We start from the raw sequence: 17,965 nt of genomic DNA on the forward strand, positions 1-17,965 counted from the left end.
AAAAGCTATGTTTGTAAGCACCAGCCATGTTACCTTACCTAAATCTAGTATAATGGTACTCCCAACATCTAAATATAACACATTTCTACTTCCTTTAAATGCACTGCAATTATTTTTTGTAGAACTCTTTTTAAGATATTATTTTGAGACCAGCTTTAGGTTCACAACAAAATTAAGAGGAAGGTATTGAGATTTCCCTTCTTCCTCTGTCCCCACCCATGCAGAGCCTCCCTTTTATAAACATCACTCACCATCGTGGTACATTTGTTACTGAGAATGATTCTACTTTGACTCTTTATAGAACTGAAAGTCCATAGTTTGGCCAGGCTGCTGTGGCTCAGTACTTGAGCATTGTCCCATGCACCAAGAAGTCAATAGTTCAATTCCTGATCAGGGTACATGTCTGAGTTACAAGCTTGATCCCTAGTAGGAGGTGTGCAGGAGGCAGCCTATCAATGGTCCTCTCTCCTCGATGTTTCTATCTCTCTATTCCTCTCTCTCTAAAATCATTATAAACTTTTATTTCAAAGTCTATAGTTTATCAGATACTTCATCCTTGGTATTACAGATTTATTTTTAAATCTACATTTATGTTAATTTAAAAAATATACATCCAGTTACATATTGTACACATTTAAAACTTCTAATATTCACTAAATAAATCAGGTACATATTATGACTTATAATATCAAATACTGTTATTCCTTCCTTTGTTTTTTTGGCTCAGTGGATAGAGCATCAGTCTGCGGACTGAAGAGTCCTGGGTTTGATTCCGGTCAAGGGCAGATGCCCAGGTTGGAGGCTTGATCCCCAGAGGGTTTTGTGCAGGAGGCAGCTGATCAATGATTCTCTCTCATCATTGATGTTTCCAACTCTCTCTATCCTCTCCCTTCCTCTCTGAAATAAATTAAAAAATAGAACAGAACTGTTATTTCTAAGTCTGCAATAACATGAATATTTTCAAAGTAATTTACTTGACCTAGGCGTTAAAAGTTCAAAATGGGGGCTGAACATCCCAGGGTCACAAGGTGTATAAATGTGTTGAATCAGAAGTAAAAAACCTGGGAAAGTTTGATTCAAAGAATTATTAACTACTTGTTGGTGAGAGAGGGGAATAAAAGAAAGTTACAGAATGTACGCTAGGCTTAAGGAAGATTACCAAAATGAAAACCACATGGGTGCCAGGTTTTAGACTTCATTGAAGACAGTGTCACTACAGAAAGCTCTATGGCAGGTACGCTCACTGGACGGAGGTGGGAAAGAGCAGTTCCAAGTCCTTTAGCCCACACTGGTGAGGATGGATCTCAAGTTATGACTAACAAGCAGGAAGGCCTCCCTGCCACAGTGTCAGCAGGCAGAAGCTGGAGGAGAGGGAACGGGGACCAGCCACAAACACCTGCTGGAGGGGGAACGCCACAGGAACCTCCTGCATGCGTGCAGCTGTTACCCACATCTCTGTAGCCACAAAAGAGAACTCACCATGAAACCAGGAAGAAGAGCCCTTTCTCTGGCATGTCTCTCTTGTGCCTTTTACTAGCAAAACATCATGTGAGCTGACAGGGAGGAAAAGGATTATAAGACCTAGCACCATTAACTCACAAAGCGCGGTAAAGATAGATTTGGAGCCCAGAGTAATAACTTCTTAATTGACACTCAGCTTATTATGCAACAACCTCAAGGTTTCTATATAAAAGCCATTTAAATATGCCCTACTTATTCAGAATATGGAACCAACACTAATATCTTCTAAATCTATTTTGGTGTAGCATTATCCATCATTAGAGTCATTTTTTTGGTGCGGACTGGTGGTTACACTGGGTAATAACCAGGTCTTTGGTATATTTTACATGTCTGATTTGCTTTTTCTACTGGATTTTAGATATTTTGGAAGGTACCTTGTGCCGGAGCCAGTCCATCCTTGCTGTTTCAAGGGACCTGGCATATATGGCATACGATTCTTAATATGTTTGCTCACCTTCTTGGCACTGTGTTTTAACTAAGGTCACCTCTCTGAGAAAGGTTGAATCCCCAGGTAGGGATTTTCCCCTGAAGTTAGGGAGGGAATAAAACCTCTTAACTAAGTGCCAGACGGGTAATTAATCATTTTTACTACGAACAATCATGCTTAAGCTACATAATCTTTACTCCCTGGAATGGAGATAAGAAACGCCCTAACCTTTGAAATAGAGATTGATAGGATTGAATCAACTGGTATAAATACAGTTGTAACAAGACAGCAAGAGACAGAAGAAGACAGAACTGAGAGAGACAGAACCTAGGCACAGAACCTACACAGAATGTTCTCTAGAGACAGAAGAACTTCGCTGGAGAGAACATGGCAAAAGATCCTGGACTGAACCTGACTACAGAAATTGGCAAGAGAACCTGACTAGAACCTGGTGACTGAACCTGGCTGGAGAACCTGGACCGAACCTGGCTGGAGAACCTAGCGAGGGAACATGGCTACAGAACCTGGCTGGAGATCCTAACCAGAACTTCGCTGGAGATCCAGACCAGAACTTGGCTGGAGATCCTGGCTAGGCTGCTGATCAACTGAACGCTGTCTCCGTGTCCTTCCTTCTTCGCCGACTCCGTCCACACCTTTGGGGACCCCTGGACCCGCTGGGGTTGGACCCTGGCAACCTTGTTTTATTGAATTCTTTGTCTCCCCCTTTTGACACTCTTAATTACTATGCTTTAGAAGCATGTTTGATGGACGCAATAGAGTGTAAAGTTATGAAGAAAATAAAAATGAAATGGATACAATATCTGTGAGAGTCAAAGAGCTAATTATTGACAGAATGTGGGATGAGCTTTAGTAATTTGACACAATCATTCGGAGATATTTTTATTATAATTCAATTACAAGTGGAAGAGATCCTGTACTTGCTTAATGATTGCAAAATAAATTAATAGTTTATATGCATTTATCTCTTTGGATATAGATGTTGTCTTTATATTCTGTACATTTATTCCTTAGATTCAAATAGAGAAAATATGTCAACATTCAAAATTAGTTTGTATCTAATTGCTGAAGTTGTATTACCAACAATCTGGTTGCATTGACATTTAAAAACCAGCATTTATTTTATTAATTTATTTCTCATTTACCCATTTGTGGCTTGGTTGGCTTTTAGTTGATGGAGACTGGGTATGTATGGGCTCAGCTCCAGAATACAGATAAAGTTCATATCTTGTTTTTATATTTTATTCTCTCAACAGTGGGATACTTGGTACATAACCTCATAACAGTGATTAGCAAATCTCAGCATGGCAAGCAGAAATGTACTTTTTGATGCCTGAACTCAGAATTCATAATCTGTTACTTTCCAGATCACAAAATATTATCAAAACAAGTCACATGGCCAACTTTTTTAATTGTCTAATAAGAATACTCTTCTCATAGTGGTCAGAAGGAAAAAAATGTAGATTCCCCAAAACTAATCTAATCCGCAATAACAGCTATAGGAAGACGGGCAGAAGAGAGTAGTGCACCAGCACTTAGGACCACCTGTGGGAGTTATGGAAATCCCAGAAGCCAGAATATAAAATACCCACATACTTTGTAGTCACATGGTTCCTCACATGATCTCACTATTGCCAGATATAAGTTTCTTAGTATTTTAACTAAATTAATAAACAAATTAATATTATTTCTTGATGTTAACATTTTTCTTAAATTTAAAGTACAAATTACCAACATAATTTATCAAATTTTGAGGACAAGTCACCAAATTAAATGATCTCGAGATTAAGTCTGAATAAGAAATTAGTTTATCAAAGCCAATATTTCCAAATAAATGTAATCAGACTTCCTGGGATAGTCTTGGAAAATGGTGACTTTTGTGTATGTAGTTAAATCTCATTCATCTCAATTGCTACTTTTTAATGTAAAATGACTACAACACGCAACATCATAGTGATTTAAAAGTTTGTCTAAACTTCTCTATCCTTCACAGATATTCAGCATAAATAACAACAAGAGAAATAAGAAACAAGGTATTGGAGATGGAGAATCTCCTGGAGACCATAGGAAGACTGATATTTTGTGATGAACAGGGGCACATTTATCGACATTGCTGGTTTTCACACCAACTTCTTATCTTTGTCCAAATATTAAATTCCCAATAGACACAGATGGAATTTCAGTTCCCTCTCACAGATGACGTTCAATTCCCCTGACTTTGCTCAAAATGTTTTCATACAACATTTATTATCACCTCACATTATATATTTTACTTTCCTTCTGACTTACACCACAAATATTTATTATCTCACAGTTCTGGAAACCTGAAGTCTGAAATCAAGGTGTCATCAAGGTTATGTTCACTTTGAAGACTCTGGGGAGACTCTGTGCCCTGCATTTCTCTTCATTTTGGGTGTAGCCCGGAGTCCTCGGCATTCCCTGGCCTAAGGGGATATTATTCCCATCCTGGCCTTGTTCATCTCACGGTTCTCCCTGTGTGTCTCTGTCTTGGTGTCCATGTCCCTCTTCTCATGCATTTCATCTGTATTAATTAAGGCCCATCCTGCACCAGTATGACCTCATCTTAATTTGGTTACATTTGCGAAAGCCCTATTCCCAAGTAAGGTCACATTCACTGGCTCTAGTAGACATTAATTTGGGGGTTGAAATGGTGTGGGCACATGATACTAGAAAGTGACTAAAAATAGCAGGTAATGTCCAAATCTTTTGTTTGGGTATCATTACAAACAGAATTTGGTTTGGTGTTTGTGAAAACTCAATTTCAACCATATGTATGAAAGATTGGTAGAAGAGAGGGGGTGATATGTCCTACCATAAAATCAGAAGAAACAGTTTACTTAGAATTCATCTCTCTTTGACATTTCAAATTGTTCATTCTTAACACTTTAAAATATAGCAACCCAAACCCATAGAAAACTTGTTTTATATAGGCTAATGACAATTATTTTGAAATAATTATCTCCTATACAGGTACACATATATCACATTTGCATGACATTTAAATTCCTTAATTTTACCAACATTGTATATTTTATTCTTTCTACGAATTAAACTCTTCCGTTCTTTTAGGAGTCAATAAGATAGAGGATAGAACTGGCCTCTCTGACCAAAAGATAAATGGTATTAGAAGTCAGTTAACTAACATTTTTACCATAGAGGGGTGGAAAAATCAATAAGATATGTAAAAATCTGCAAGATATCTGATGATGTAAAATTACAGCCTCTCATCTGCACATACATGATCTCACTCATTTGTGGAATATAATGAACAACATAAACTGATGAACAAAAACAGATCCAGAGACAGGGAAGCATCGATCAGACTGTTGATCCTTAGAGGGAAGGTAGGGGAGGGTGGTGGTAAGGAGGAGAGATCAACCAAAGGACTTGTATGCATGCATATAAGCCTAACCAATGGACTCAGACACTGTAGGGTGAGGGCATGAGTTGGGGATGTGGGGGGCAATGGGGAGATAAGGACAAATATGTAATTCCTCAATTATTAAAGAAAAAAAGAATCAAACAATGTTTTTCTGTTTTTTATTTTTGGTGTGTTTTTTTGTAATAAATGCACAATTCTGTCAATTTATTAAAAAATTTAACACTAAAAAATTTAATTAATTAATTAAAAATCTTAAAAATAGAATCAAACAAGTTGATTTCTTTCTATTATCAATCTACCTATATCTATCTATATAATCTCTTTCCCTTATCTATTTTGGAAATCAATCAATAAATTAAAAATTATAAAATAATTGTGTTGTTTCTTTGGATACACATTCAGAAATAAGATTGCTGGATCATATGAAACTCCCAATTTTAATTTACTCACTAGTGAAGATAAACACATCCTCTTTTCTTGGTGTAATATGAGAAATATGAAAAAATTCTATCTGATACACACTAGATAATTTAAATGTAATGTTTTATTTATTCTAATGGCCATGTGTCACTTAACATGTATTTTCAAAGTTTACCATTTCTGCCTCCCCAGTTATGGTCAAGTGAAATTTTTAAAAATTACCTTCTTTGTCCTTTTACATTGTTAGACTTGTGTTTTTGTAATTTACAACTAAAATTTCCATTAAAATATAAACTACTAATTATAATTTGAATATGAATTAATAATGAGTATTAATTTAATATTTCTATTTATACATCATGGTACAGTTCAGTGTTGCTTAATGTCTTATTCTTCTCAGACATTTATTAATATCAGGAAAATTTATATTTCTAATATACAAATAATAAAATTAAATATAGCAATTTTAAAAACAAAGAGTGTGAGAAGATACAGTTGACAATAAATATTTGTGACAGTTACTATATGTTGAAAATGTAGTAATTCTTCAGATTATTAGTGACAAACATCATTAAGTAGCTATTGTTGATGAAATTATGGTTTTAGATTTATTCTATTATAATTAAAATAGCATAATGAGTGTATAAGTAAAATGAGGTAATGCCATTATTTAGCAACCTCGTCTAAGAGTAGAACTTAAACATCTGAGATACTCTTCACAAGGCCTAAGATTTGTGATTTTAAGATGAAATAAGTTAACAGCATAAGTAGTCAAGTCTTTTGTCCCAGAAATCTTCTAGAATATAAAAATAATTTCTCAGACGCACTTACCAATGGACAAACTAAGTGACGCAATACAAACTCAAAGTCTCCTACATTCGGAAAATGTGTGATGAGATAAATCATCTTCAAAAATGCCCAAGTGTAAGAATTTCCTGTTCCAACTCTAAGTGACACAGTGATGAGAAATCTACTTTTTTTTTTTTACTTTTCATTCACTCTCAGTCTTCACAGGACAGTCTGTGGACACTAAAGGCATTGTTTGTGTACAGGAGTGACCTGGCCTCACACTAAAGGATTCATAACTTACAGGCTTCCAGAGGTAAGTGTGTGTACTCTCCTGTCTCTCTACTGGCCCAATTCATTTAATGGGAAATTAGAAATGCTAGATGTGGTACTACTGAAGTACAATTCACATACTATCAAATAAAAGAATACATGGGTATCCTTACTTGTATAATTTAGGGTAAAAAGAGTAAAATATGAAATATAGGTAGATATCTTTAAATATTCAAATTTTTGCCTGTATAAAATGACAAAAGGGCAAACGTAGATGTATATTTGGGCTTGAAAATCAGTATAACTTAAATAAAATCCCAGTGGATTTTGTATTTTGTAATTAAGACATATAATTATCCATGTATATTATTTCATATTTATCCCATATTTTAAAAATAAATTCTTAACAAGAATTCATCAAGTCATGGCCGGAACCGGTTTGGCTCAGTGGATAGAGCGTCGGCCTGCGGACTCAAAGGTCCCAGGTTCGATTCCAGTCAAGGGCATGTACCTGGGTTACGGGCACATCCTCAGTAGGAGATGTGCAGGAGGCAGCTGATCGATGTTTCTCTCTCATCGATGTTTCTGACTCTCTATCTCTCTCCCTTCCTCTCTGTAAAAAATCAATAAAATATATTTTTAAAAAAAAGAATTCATCAAGTCATGAAGGTAAAACATAATTCCTCATACATACACTTTGATTAAATAAAATCAGTGTGACTTGCTGTAAAAATCAGGATTTAGTAGTCTCAGTAAAATGCTTATTTAAACTTTTAAAAATCTTTGTTGTTAAATATTTAAGCTTAATTATAAACAATCAAAACACTTTTTAGAAATTGAACAACACATGCTAAAAGCTGCCACACTGATAAGAGACTGCTGTCTAACGAATTGTGTTTTCATTGATTGATATGAATCAGAAATAGTAACAAGGCAATTATATTAAAATTATTAAAACAAGTGACATATTGAAAGTTTATAAATGTCAGATTGAGTGTTATATTTACATGCGTTGTATCTTAACATATTTTTATTCCCACCTTAGATTAGTAAGCTAGGTTGCTAAACACTAAATAACTTTTAAAGGTAATACATTATAAATTTCAAAGCCATAATTTATTCTAGATATCACTGACTGCAGAGCCCATTGACTGAATTATTTAATAAATTATCTGACTTATTACATTTTCTTACACACTAAAGTCACCTTCACTGACTTTGATAACCTAGAATCTTTCAGGAATTTTGCACCAACAATGTTCCTCCATAAATGATATACACATTTATTAATCATTTTATGGTTTCATATCTTAACCATTAAATAAATTGTAAGTTACTTGTGTAAAATTAGTATTTTTTAAAATTCTTTAACATTCTATTTGCTTTTATTATTTGTTAGTTTTGGATACCTTTAGTGTGTCATGTAGCATTTCTCAGCATATAAAATATTTTCTTAAATTATAATAATTTCTCAGAACTCCACAATTATTTAAAATATCATGTGATATTTTAAAATATCATCTGCCCTTTTTATAAATAAATATGTGACTAAATAAATTTAATTTATTACAGAAAAGTACTATATATTCTAATACTACTATTCCCCCAACTTTAAAATACTCAATATGTAACCATTACTGAATTTAAAAATTGTCATAAAAATTAGGGCATCACTTTTTTCTATACAGCATTTTAATTTTCACAGTTATTCTAACTGTATTAAAATGTTTCAGTGGAATCTGACTTTAATAACTATATCATTATTCTGAATTTCTTTATTCTTTAGTAACTTCTTACTTTTCATTGCTTCAACCAATAATATTATGTCAAACATAGAATATCATTTTAAGAACTATTATTCTATCATGAAACACATTTAAATCTCTACGTAAATTAGAACAGGACTTCACATTGGTCAAATGCAAAGTGAGTACTGTTACTATCCCACACTCCACCCACAAAGACTATCCTTGGGGTCTTGTCATTGCTCACATCATTTATTAATTACTTAAGTGCTGTTATCATAGGCACCATCCCTGTCATCACTCAGCCTCAGAAATGGATGTCCAACAAGAAAATGACTCAGAAATGAATCTGGCTAAGGACTTAAGGAGACAGCAAGTGAAAGGTAAGGGCATGAACAGCTCCACTGTAGCAACTGAACAATAAATATTCTGTGTGGGAATAAACTTTCAAGTGCTTTTCAAGACCTTCAATGGAATTACAAGGATGACTAAAGCAAAGGTGGCACATTTTGTACACACACAGTATAATTGTTCTAGGATGTGCACCTGGCATATAGAGGTGTGCAAAAGAGTAGGGAATTAGCTCACACATTTTTTCATTTGTAAGGGTCAGAGCTTAAAGTTGGAACACAGAATTCTAATATGAAATCTGAGGGCTGATTTCTTTGAGGCACTGTTGTAAGGTGTCGTCTTTGACCAACATCTCATGGAGAATCGTGTTTTCAGAAAATGAAATGGTACATCTGAGAGGAAGATTCCACTGCTAGATATGGTTTCAGGATTCAACTTTATGATTCGCTGTGCACTTGGGTTCTCTTATATGTAAACCGTCTAAATAATATCTCCATCTCTCCTTTCTCCTCCTGCAGATTCACCATCACCTCCAGAGAAGCTCTTTGCTGGGGTCCTGGGAGTTATCTGCCTTATATAGTTAGAGTGATACTTTTTATGCCTGGTAAGTTTTGGAAGTCTTTAAGAAAACTTTATTTTAAAGAACCTGAGTGACTCTACGCACTTCATAATACAGTGTTACAGAATAGAATTCTCATTTTAATGTATACAGTTACATAAATGTGCTATGCTGAATTTGTCAAATGCATAAAAATAGAATGATTTGTAGAAAATATTTTATACATATTTATATGTTCTGATTTCATACAGCGGTTCTCAACCTGTGGGTCGTGACCCCTTTGGGGGTCGAACAACCCTTTCGCGGGGGTCAAACAACCCTTTCACGGGGGTCACCTAAATACATCCTGCATATCAGATATTTACATTACGATTCATAACCGTAGCAAAATTACAGTTATGAAGTAGCAATGAAAATAATTTTATAGTTGGGGGTCACCACAACATGAGGGACTGTATTTAAGGGTCGCGGCATTAGGAAGGTTGAGAACCACTGCAAAAGAACTTATTGAGAAATGCAAATTAATTCTTGATATTGGCTAAGCCAAAACTGTAAGAGATGGTGAAGTTTGTTCCCATAGTTTGTTACAATATTTGCCCCAAATCTGTATTACTTTATTCATTTTTCTTAGTAAAATCAATTTTGTTACAGATAATTCTTATCATAGACAATATTTAAAAAAAAACTTCAAGCTAAAAACAAAAATTATTATTATTTGTTTAGATTAATTACTTTTTAAACAATTACCTTAATTTTTTAAGGTACTGGTAAACTGGAGAAGAACAATTCATTCCTCAATACAAACATCCTGAAAGGTACATAATAATTTTCAAAGTTCTGATATTAGAAAAGTTTAGATTTTGTCTCTATCCTAAGCTAGGCAAAAATGACAATAGACTTTTTGAGGGGGGAGGACATAAATTATAAAATGATCAATAAATATTTACAAATAATTATAAAAAAGTATTTCTTCTTATGCAATAAAATGAAGGAGTATTTACTTAAAATCGCCATACCCACTGTTGCCAATTATCTCAAAATTCCTACTGCTCTATTATGTTGATACAAAATCCCATTGCTATTCTAAAAAGAAAAAAAGTGATTTCATCCAATGACTTCCAAGACATTAGAGATTTAATATTTTTCTTTGTGTTATTTCTTTATGTGAGCACATGAATTAGGCAGTAAGAGGTGACCCTTCTCTCTGAGTGGGTGTATGAGTGTTTTTTATATCTATCAGCCTGTGAATGTGCATAGATATTATGTACAGATATGTATGTACCTGTGCATATATGTAGATTAATTTTTTTATTCAAATTGTATTTGGTTAAAAATTTATAATTTTTCTTTAGCATATCATTGTGGTCATTGTCCACTGGAGTGGTTTACATATTCCAAAATTTGCTACTACATTAGTACTGAAAATAAAACATGGATTGAGAGTGGGCTGGCCTGTGCTTCTAAAAACTCTAACCTGCTTTATATAGATAATGAAGAAGAAATGGTAAGATTTTAAGTGTTTCAAACATTTTATTAAAAGCTTACTTTAGTCTATATTGTATTAACAAAGTTGGCATATATCCTTGTATATATTTTAGTTATCATTTTTAAGTGTTAATATTCTATTTTTGATTTACATTTTATTTGTAGTTGATAACATTAATACACATTTGTTAAGTTCCAATGTTGCTTTTCATAGAAAACCATGTTTCTATAAATGCTTGTTCTCTAAAATAAACTTTTCTATTTAACTTTACCATATGTCTACAACACTGAAGATACCATAATTGTGCAAATTGGTTGCAAAGTGAATAGAACCATGTAATTACAAATCAGATCCCAAATGAAAGTTTCCAACCTCTGCAGGCTTGCTACTGTGCATTCTTTCATCACATCTTTCCCCTCTTTATTTAACCACTGTCTTAGTTTTTAATATGATGGTATGTTGCTTGTTATGGATTTTCATATAAATGGAATCATACAGTGTGCCTTTCTTCATTTTTCACCTCCATCTGATGTTTCAGAATTTATTTATATTGCTGCATGTATCTGCAGTTTATTAATTTTCACTGCCAGTTATGGGAATGGAACATTTTAAAGTTGATTCTACCTGATGTCTCTCATTGGGGATGTGAGTTTCATGCCCTCAGCAATAAAAAGCCATGCTGGGCCCATTCATTTTAGTTATAGGGTCCCCTTTGCTGGTCCCGCCTCCAGCCCTCCTACCTTGGTTTCTCTTGGGGGAAGGAAAACTTACTCTGATTGCTTTTGTTAGCAGGTGTCCTAATGGATCGTCCTGCAGGCTAGGCTGCTGTTGCTGGGCTGAATTCTCTCTCTGATGCATGGGAGGAATGGCTTCCTTTGAGCTACCTCCTATAATGCTATGTTGGATATTGGGAAACAGCAGGCCTAGGTTACTGCTGTTGGGTGAAGATATGTTACCCTGTCTGTTGTTCTCTAATCTTGGGGTACCAAACTTTTTCCCTTTCTCTTTGCACCGTCAGAGCTCTCCTTCCCTTACATCTTTCACTAGTTCTAGAATTTATAGTTGCATTTAGCAGGGAATAGCAGAGGAATGAGTCTCTGATACTTAGACTACTGGATTCCACCAACATAGAATAGATCAGTTCAGGTCTTATCTGGTTCAAGAATGATGTGAGGCACAGAAAACCAAATTTTTGGCTTCCATGTCATTTGTTTTCTTAATGACAATCCCTTAATTTTTTTCTGAAACCTAAATTATTAGAAACATAGTAGAGCTCTACATGGATTTAGTCACAGTATCAAATACTTGAAATAAGTATTTGAAAATTTATTTAAAGCCTTGTTCTGTTAATTTTGTCAACATTGGTAACTACTACATTGCATATATCAGGATTTTCCTTGCTAACATCACTACTAAGTCTCAATGTTCAAGAATTAATTTAATTTTATTTTATTTTTAAATATATTTTTTTTATTTTTTACAGTGAGGAAGGGAGAGGGATAGAGAGTTAGAAACATCGATGAGAGAGGAACATCGGTCAGCTGCCTCCTGCATACCCCCCCACTGGGGATGTGCCTGCAACCAAGGTACATGCCCTTGACTGGAATCGAACCCGGAAGTCTTTGGTCCACAGGCTGACGCTCTATCCACTGAGCCAAACTGGTCAGAGCTCAAGAATTAATTTTAAATCAAAAGTAGAAAATGTACAAACATTGCTGAAAACTTTTACCAATGTGAATTCTTGGTTTATGATTTTATGCTTAATATTGATTAAAATCCAACATCTTATTTTTTCTGAAAATTAAGGATCATATGAAAGTACACTACTTGCATTTAAAAAATAATACAAACTTTCATGATGATCATTTAAATAAAAATTCTTTATTTTGTGGTAGAAATTTCTGAGTTTCATGTTACCACCATCATGGATTGGAATTTTTCGTAGCAGCAGTGGTCATCCATGGATGTTGATAAATGGTTCAGCTTTCAAACTAAAGTAAGTTGTTTTGTAAATACTGCATAAGAAATACAAAAAGGAGACATTTAAACGAGTATTATGAATACATTTGTTTTAGTTGAATTATAAACTTGAAGAATGAAGTTCAAAGTTAATGAAATGTTGATATAAATATTAAAGAATGACTACCCAGTTTTCCTAATAACCAGTTCTTACTAATATTATGTGAAGAGTATCATTACCTATTTTCAAAATGTTTTCCTATTACACTTATATGAAAAATGCTATTTATTGTTTCATGGATTGTCTCCATACATGATAACAATAAAATTATGCATTTTTCTTAGTTACAGAATAGCAGAACTATCATCTGATAAAGGTGACTGTGTTCTGCTACACCTATATGGCCTCACATCATGGAGTTGTGGAGCTTCAAAAATATATAGTTGCAAACATAAGCTTTAGAGGTAAAACACCTGAGTTTGGATTCTGTTGGGTAACTTTATTTTTCGTGAAATGGAAATAGTATTATTTGCATAACTCTTTTTTTGCATAACTCTTAAAATGAATTATATTATTTGTTCTAATACTGAAAAATTCCTTAACAATTATTAGAGAATAATATACACATTCAAATGTACAGGTATCATTAATTTTAGTTTCTGACTTTTTTTTTGTTCAACATTATATTTGCGGCATTCAGCCTTTCTAACCAATCACATTGTGAGGCAAACCCACAGAGGCACAAAGCGGATTGGTGGTTGCCAAGTGTTGAAGAGAGGTGGGAATAAGAAATGACTGAAAATTGGCACACTATTTGGGGGCTGAACGTTTTCTAAATTTTGATCATGGTGACAGTTGCAAACTCTGGGAATATGCTAAAAATCACTGGTATATACGTACACTCTGAATGGATGAATTTTATGCTCTGTAAATTACACCTTAATAAAAACAGTTAAAAACACTTGGGATTATATTTGGGACAGCATTTAAAAATTAATTTACAAAGATTAGTCATTTTACAATATTGACTCTTCTAACTAATATCATGCTTTATCCTTCTATGTATTAAGTTTGCTTTAATTTATCTACTATATTTTTAATTTTCCTATATTGAAGTCCTACAGAAACATGGATATATTATGGTCACAACTTTGTAAATGACATTTTTATTTTTTAAAATGTTTAGTAATTTTTGCTGCTTCAAACAGAAAAACACTTGAGCTTTGGGACAGCATGGATGGACCTGGAAAATATTATGCCAAGTGAAATAAGCCAATCTGCCCTAACCGGTTTGGCTCAGTGGATAGAGCATCGGCCTGCGGACTCGAGGGTCCCAGGTTCGATTCCGGTCAAGGGCATGTACCTTGGTTGCGGGCACATACCCAGTAGGGAGTGTGCAGGAGGCAGCTGATCGATGTTTCTGTCTCATCCATGTTTCCAACTCTCTGTCCCTCTCCCTTCCTCTCTGTAAAAAATCAATAATATATATATATAAAAAAGAAATAAGCCAATCTGAGAAAGAGAATTATCACATGATCTCACTTATTTGTGGAGTCTAATGAACAAAAATGAATTGATCAGCAAAATAAGACCCAAAGCAGGGAGGCAGGGAACAGACTGACATGCCTCGATGTGGGGTTGGGGGGGACTAGAAGAGATAAACCAAAGAAGTTATATATTTATATGCATAGCTCATGGACATGAGCAATAGGGTATTGAAGGCCTGGAGTGGGTGCAGGGGCAAGGAGAAGGGTGATAAAGGGAGAATGGGAGATACCTGTAATACTATCAGAAATAAAAGTATATTTTTAAAAAGACAATTGAGGTTTACATGTTGATCTTGTATCCATTGACTTCACTGATTTTTTTTCAATTTTATTAAATTTAGTGGGGTAACATTCATTAGTATGATACATCATCTGTATATTTCATTGTGTGCCTACCACCCAAAATCAAATCTTTCATCACCATACACTTGACCCTCTCTACTCTTCACTATCCCCCTGCACTCCCTTCGTTCTGGTAACCGCCGTTCTGTTGTCTGTGTCTATGAGCTTTTGTTTTTTTGTTTGTCTTGTTTGTTCATTTGCTGCTTTCAATTTTATATTCCACATATGGGTGAAATCATATGGTTATTGAATTTTTCTGTATGATTTATTTCACTTAACATGATATTTTCAAGATCCACCCATGTTGTTGTAATAAAATATACAGATGATGTATTATAGAATTGTACATTTGAAACCTATATACTTTTATTAATCAATGCCATCTTTATAAATTCAATAAAAAATTTAAAAATTAGATGTAAAAAGTAAAGGTTCTGATCAACAAAGGTAGTTATCTACAAAATTAGAGAAAATATTTGCAGGTCACATACATGGTAAGGAGTTAATATCCAAAACATACCAGGAACTCATACAACGCAATAGCATGAAAAAATAATCCTATTAAAAACGGGGAAAAGTCCCAAATAGACATTTTACCAAAGATATACAAATGGATAAAAGGTTCATGCAAAGGTACTCAACATCACTAATCCTCAGGGAAATACAAATCAAAACCTTAATAAGATATCACATCACAAAAATACAAGAGATAACAAATGCTTGTGAGGATGTGGGGAAAAGGGGAGCCCTTGAGCACTGTTGGTGGGAATGTACACTAGAATTGCCATTATGGAAACCAGTATGGAGATTCCTCAAAAACTTAAAAATAGAGCTATCACTTCATACAGCAATCCCACTTTTGAATATATATCCAAATTAAATGAAGTTAGGGTATCTGTACTCCCATGTTCATTACAGTATTATTCACAATAGCTAACATTTAAAGACAGCATAAGGGTCTACCGGCAAATGAATGGACAAAGAAGATGTGGTATATTTAAATGTATGTAATGGATTACTATTCAGCCATGAGGAGAAAGAACTCTTGTCATTTTTTATCTTATTCTTTAAGTGCGGCTTATAATAGCCCTGTGAACAAAGCATTACTCATTACCTACTGTATTCTGAGAAGTATAAAAATGTGTGGTAAAAATATGGGGTCTTTAAACCTGTAATTTAATGACACAGAAGAACAGAAAAGGCAACACAAATAATTTTCCCTAAGTGATAATATACTTATTCAAGGAACTGAATAGAATTTTTATGAAAACAATGCCTACAGATATATTGAATAATAAATATGTGGCAACAGAGATGGCATTTCAGATCCTGAGAAAAGAATGGTCATTCAATAAAGGTGATGGGAAAAGTCATTACTCTGTGGAAAATATTGACTAGCAAAGATCTAATTATGAAAAAAGTCCTCACAAGTTTAATAGAAAATATAGTAAAATGCCTCAAGATCTTTAGTTAAGGATACATTTTTCAGTCAAATTCCAAAACAACCAAATTATAAATGAAAATAATGCAAGAAAATAAGTAATAAAAAAACACCATGATGCTAATAAAAATCTGAAGTCATCTGATTTGTATGTCATGAATGTGATTTACTTCAGAACAATTTTGAAAAGATTTATTATTTATATGACTGTTTATTTATAAATTCTAAGATAATACCATAGGGGAATTTTTTTCTTTTGTTCCATTATATGATATAGATTGATATTAAAAAAAAAACAAAAAACAAAAATTAAGTTGTCTAGCATGGGCTAAGTTAATGTAATGAAAACATTTCTTTGTGAAAGAAATTATATCTCAATAGAATTGCTTATTTTTAGAATTATAGAAAGTTTCAACTGAGATGGGGACAAGAAATTTCTCCACTACTAGCTCAGGAAATTATGCCAAACAATATTAGTTGGCAAGATGCTGTCCTGTTCTACTTCCTGTTCCATCAAAGTATACATTTAAGATTTATGGGATCTTTGTCATGTGTTCATCCTGTTACAATGTTCTAGTTGACACTGTACATGCACCACCCAGTATATTATACCTAGCTGAATGTTCTGAATTAATATGTTAGGTTGTAATAAATAGATTCTAAATTCATATTTGTTAAAGTATGTTTACAGACTATTGGCTGTTATATTGCTCAACTTGTCACTTCTGATTCAGTATACCCATGCATATCCAGACTCAGCTCTATTTCTTCCGGTTCATTTTATTTATTTATTACTCATGTGAATTTTAGAATTTGCCTTTTGGGCATGTCCTTATTAAATTAAATACATTTACAGAAAACTCGAACTACAACAGTTTAATTTTTCAAAACCGTACATATTATGCTTTTATTTCTTGTCAACTATCCACAAACACTTCTGACCACGGTTTTAGTGTCACAACTTGGCGTGACCACCCTGCCAGGAGGACTGTTGCTCAAAGTTGCACTGTGGTCTCCTTACCTCCTCCGCTGATGGTAGCCACACAGGAAGGGCTGAACACATCATCAGCCATTTAAGTTAGATTGTATCACATTTGCCAAGAAGGCCAGTTGATTAGGCCTAGGTGGTATTCTCACTTAAGAAAAGTAATTTGTAAATAGTTTCTTGAGGCGATGGTGGTGGGTCACAAATGATTTGAAACCAGGCCTTTGGAAAATATCATAATTTTCTTTCCCTTGTAGTTTCAAGAGGTCAGATAAATATGCACAAATGAGAGCCATACGTGTATTTTTGTAGTCAAGTTATTGTTTCTACATACATTCATTTTTGTTGGTTTTATTGCATTTGTTAGAAAGTATGTTTTCTGAAATCTATGTCATGTACTTTTGCAATTTGTATCACTGAAGCATCACTAATGTTCAGCAAATCCTCAATAGATGTTCCATCATGGCAGAGTGAGGATATGCTCACCACTGAGAAGGAAATTCTAATTTCTTTGTACATAGTATTTCTTTATGCAAGTAAGGTTCATTTTTAATTCAACCCCTCCCTTTTAATTTTTTTTAACTCAACATCTGGGACTCAGAATATGTTTCTCCCAGAATCCATAAAACTGGATTTCAACTAGGCTTATTGTGGTGATCATTTCTCAATATATACAATTACACACACACACACACACACAC

General features: G+C 34.0%; 1 protein-coding gene across 1 annotated transcript in view; it reads left to right on the forward strand.

The window, feature by feature from the left end:
* The window catches only part of LOC308513981 (NKG2-A/NKG2-B type II integral membrane protein-like), a gene marked incomplete at both ends in the record, with an annotated part of 94,287 nt that overhangs the window by 71,741 nt on the left and 4,581 nt on the right, over window positions 1-17,965 (forward strand). The window contains one exon of the mRNA XM_081084020.1: window positions 12,885-12,985. Within this exon, the coding sequence (XP_080940146.1) occupies window positions 12,885-12,985 (101 nt within the window). The remainder of the gene's footprint in view (window positions 1-12,884; window positions 12,986-17,965) is intronic.

Source organism: Myotis nattereri (assembly GCF_964212035.1).
Source record: "Myotis nattereri genome assembly, chromosome: 2".
Taxonomy (NCBI): Eukaryota; Metazoa; Chordata; class Mammalia; order Chiroptera; family Vespertilionidae; genus Myotis; species Myotis nattereri.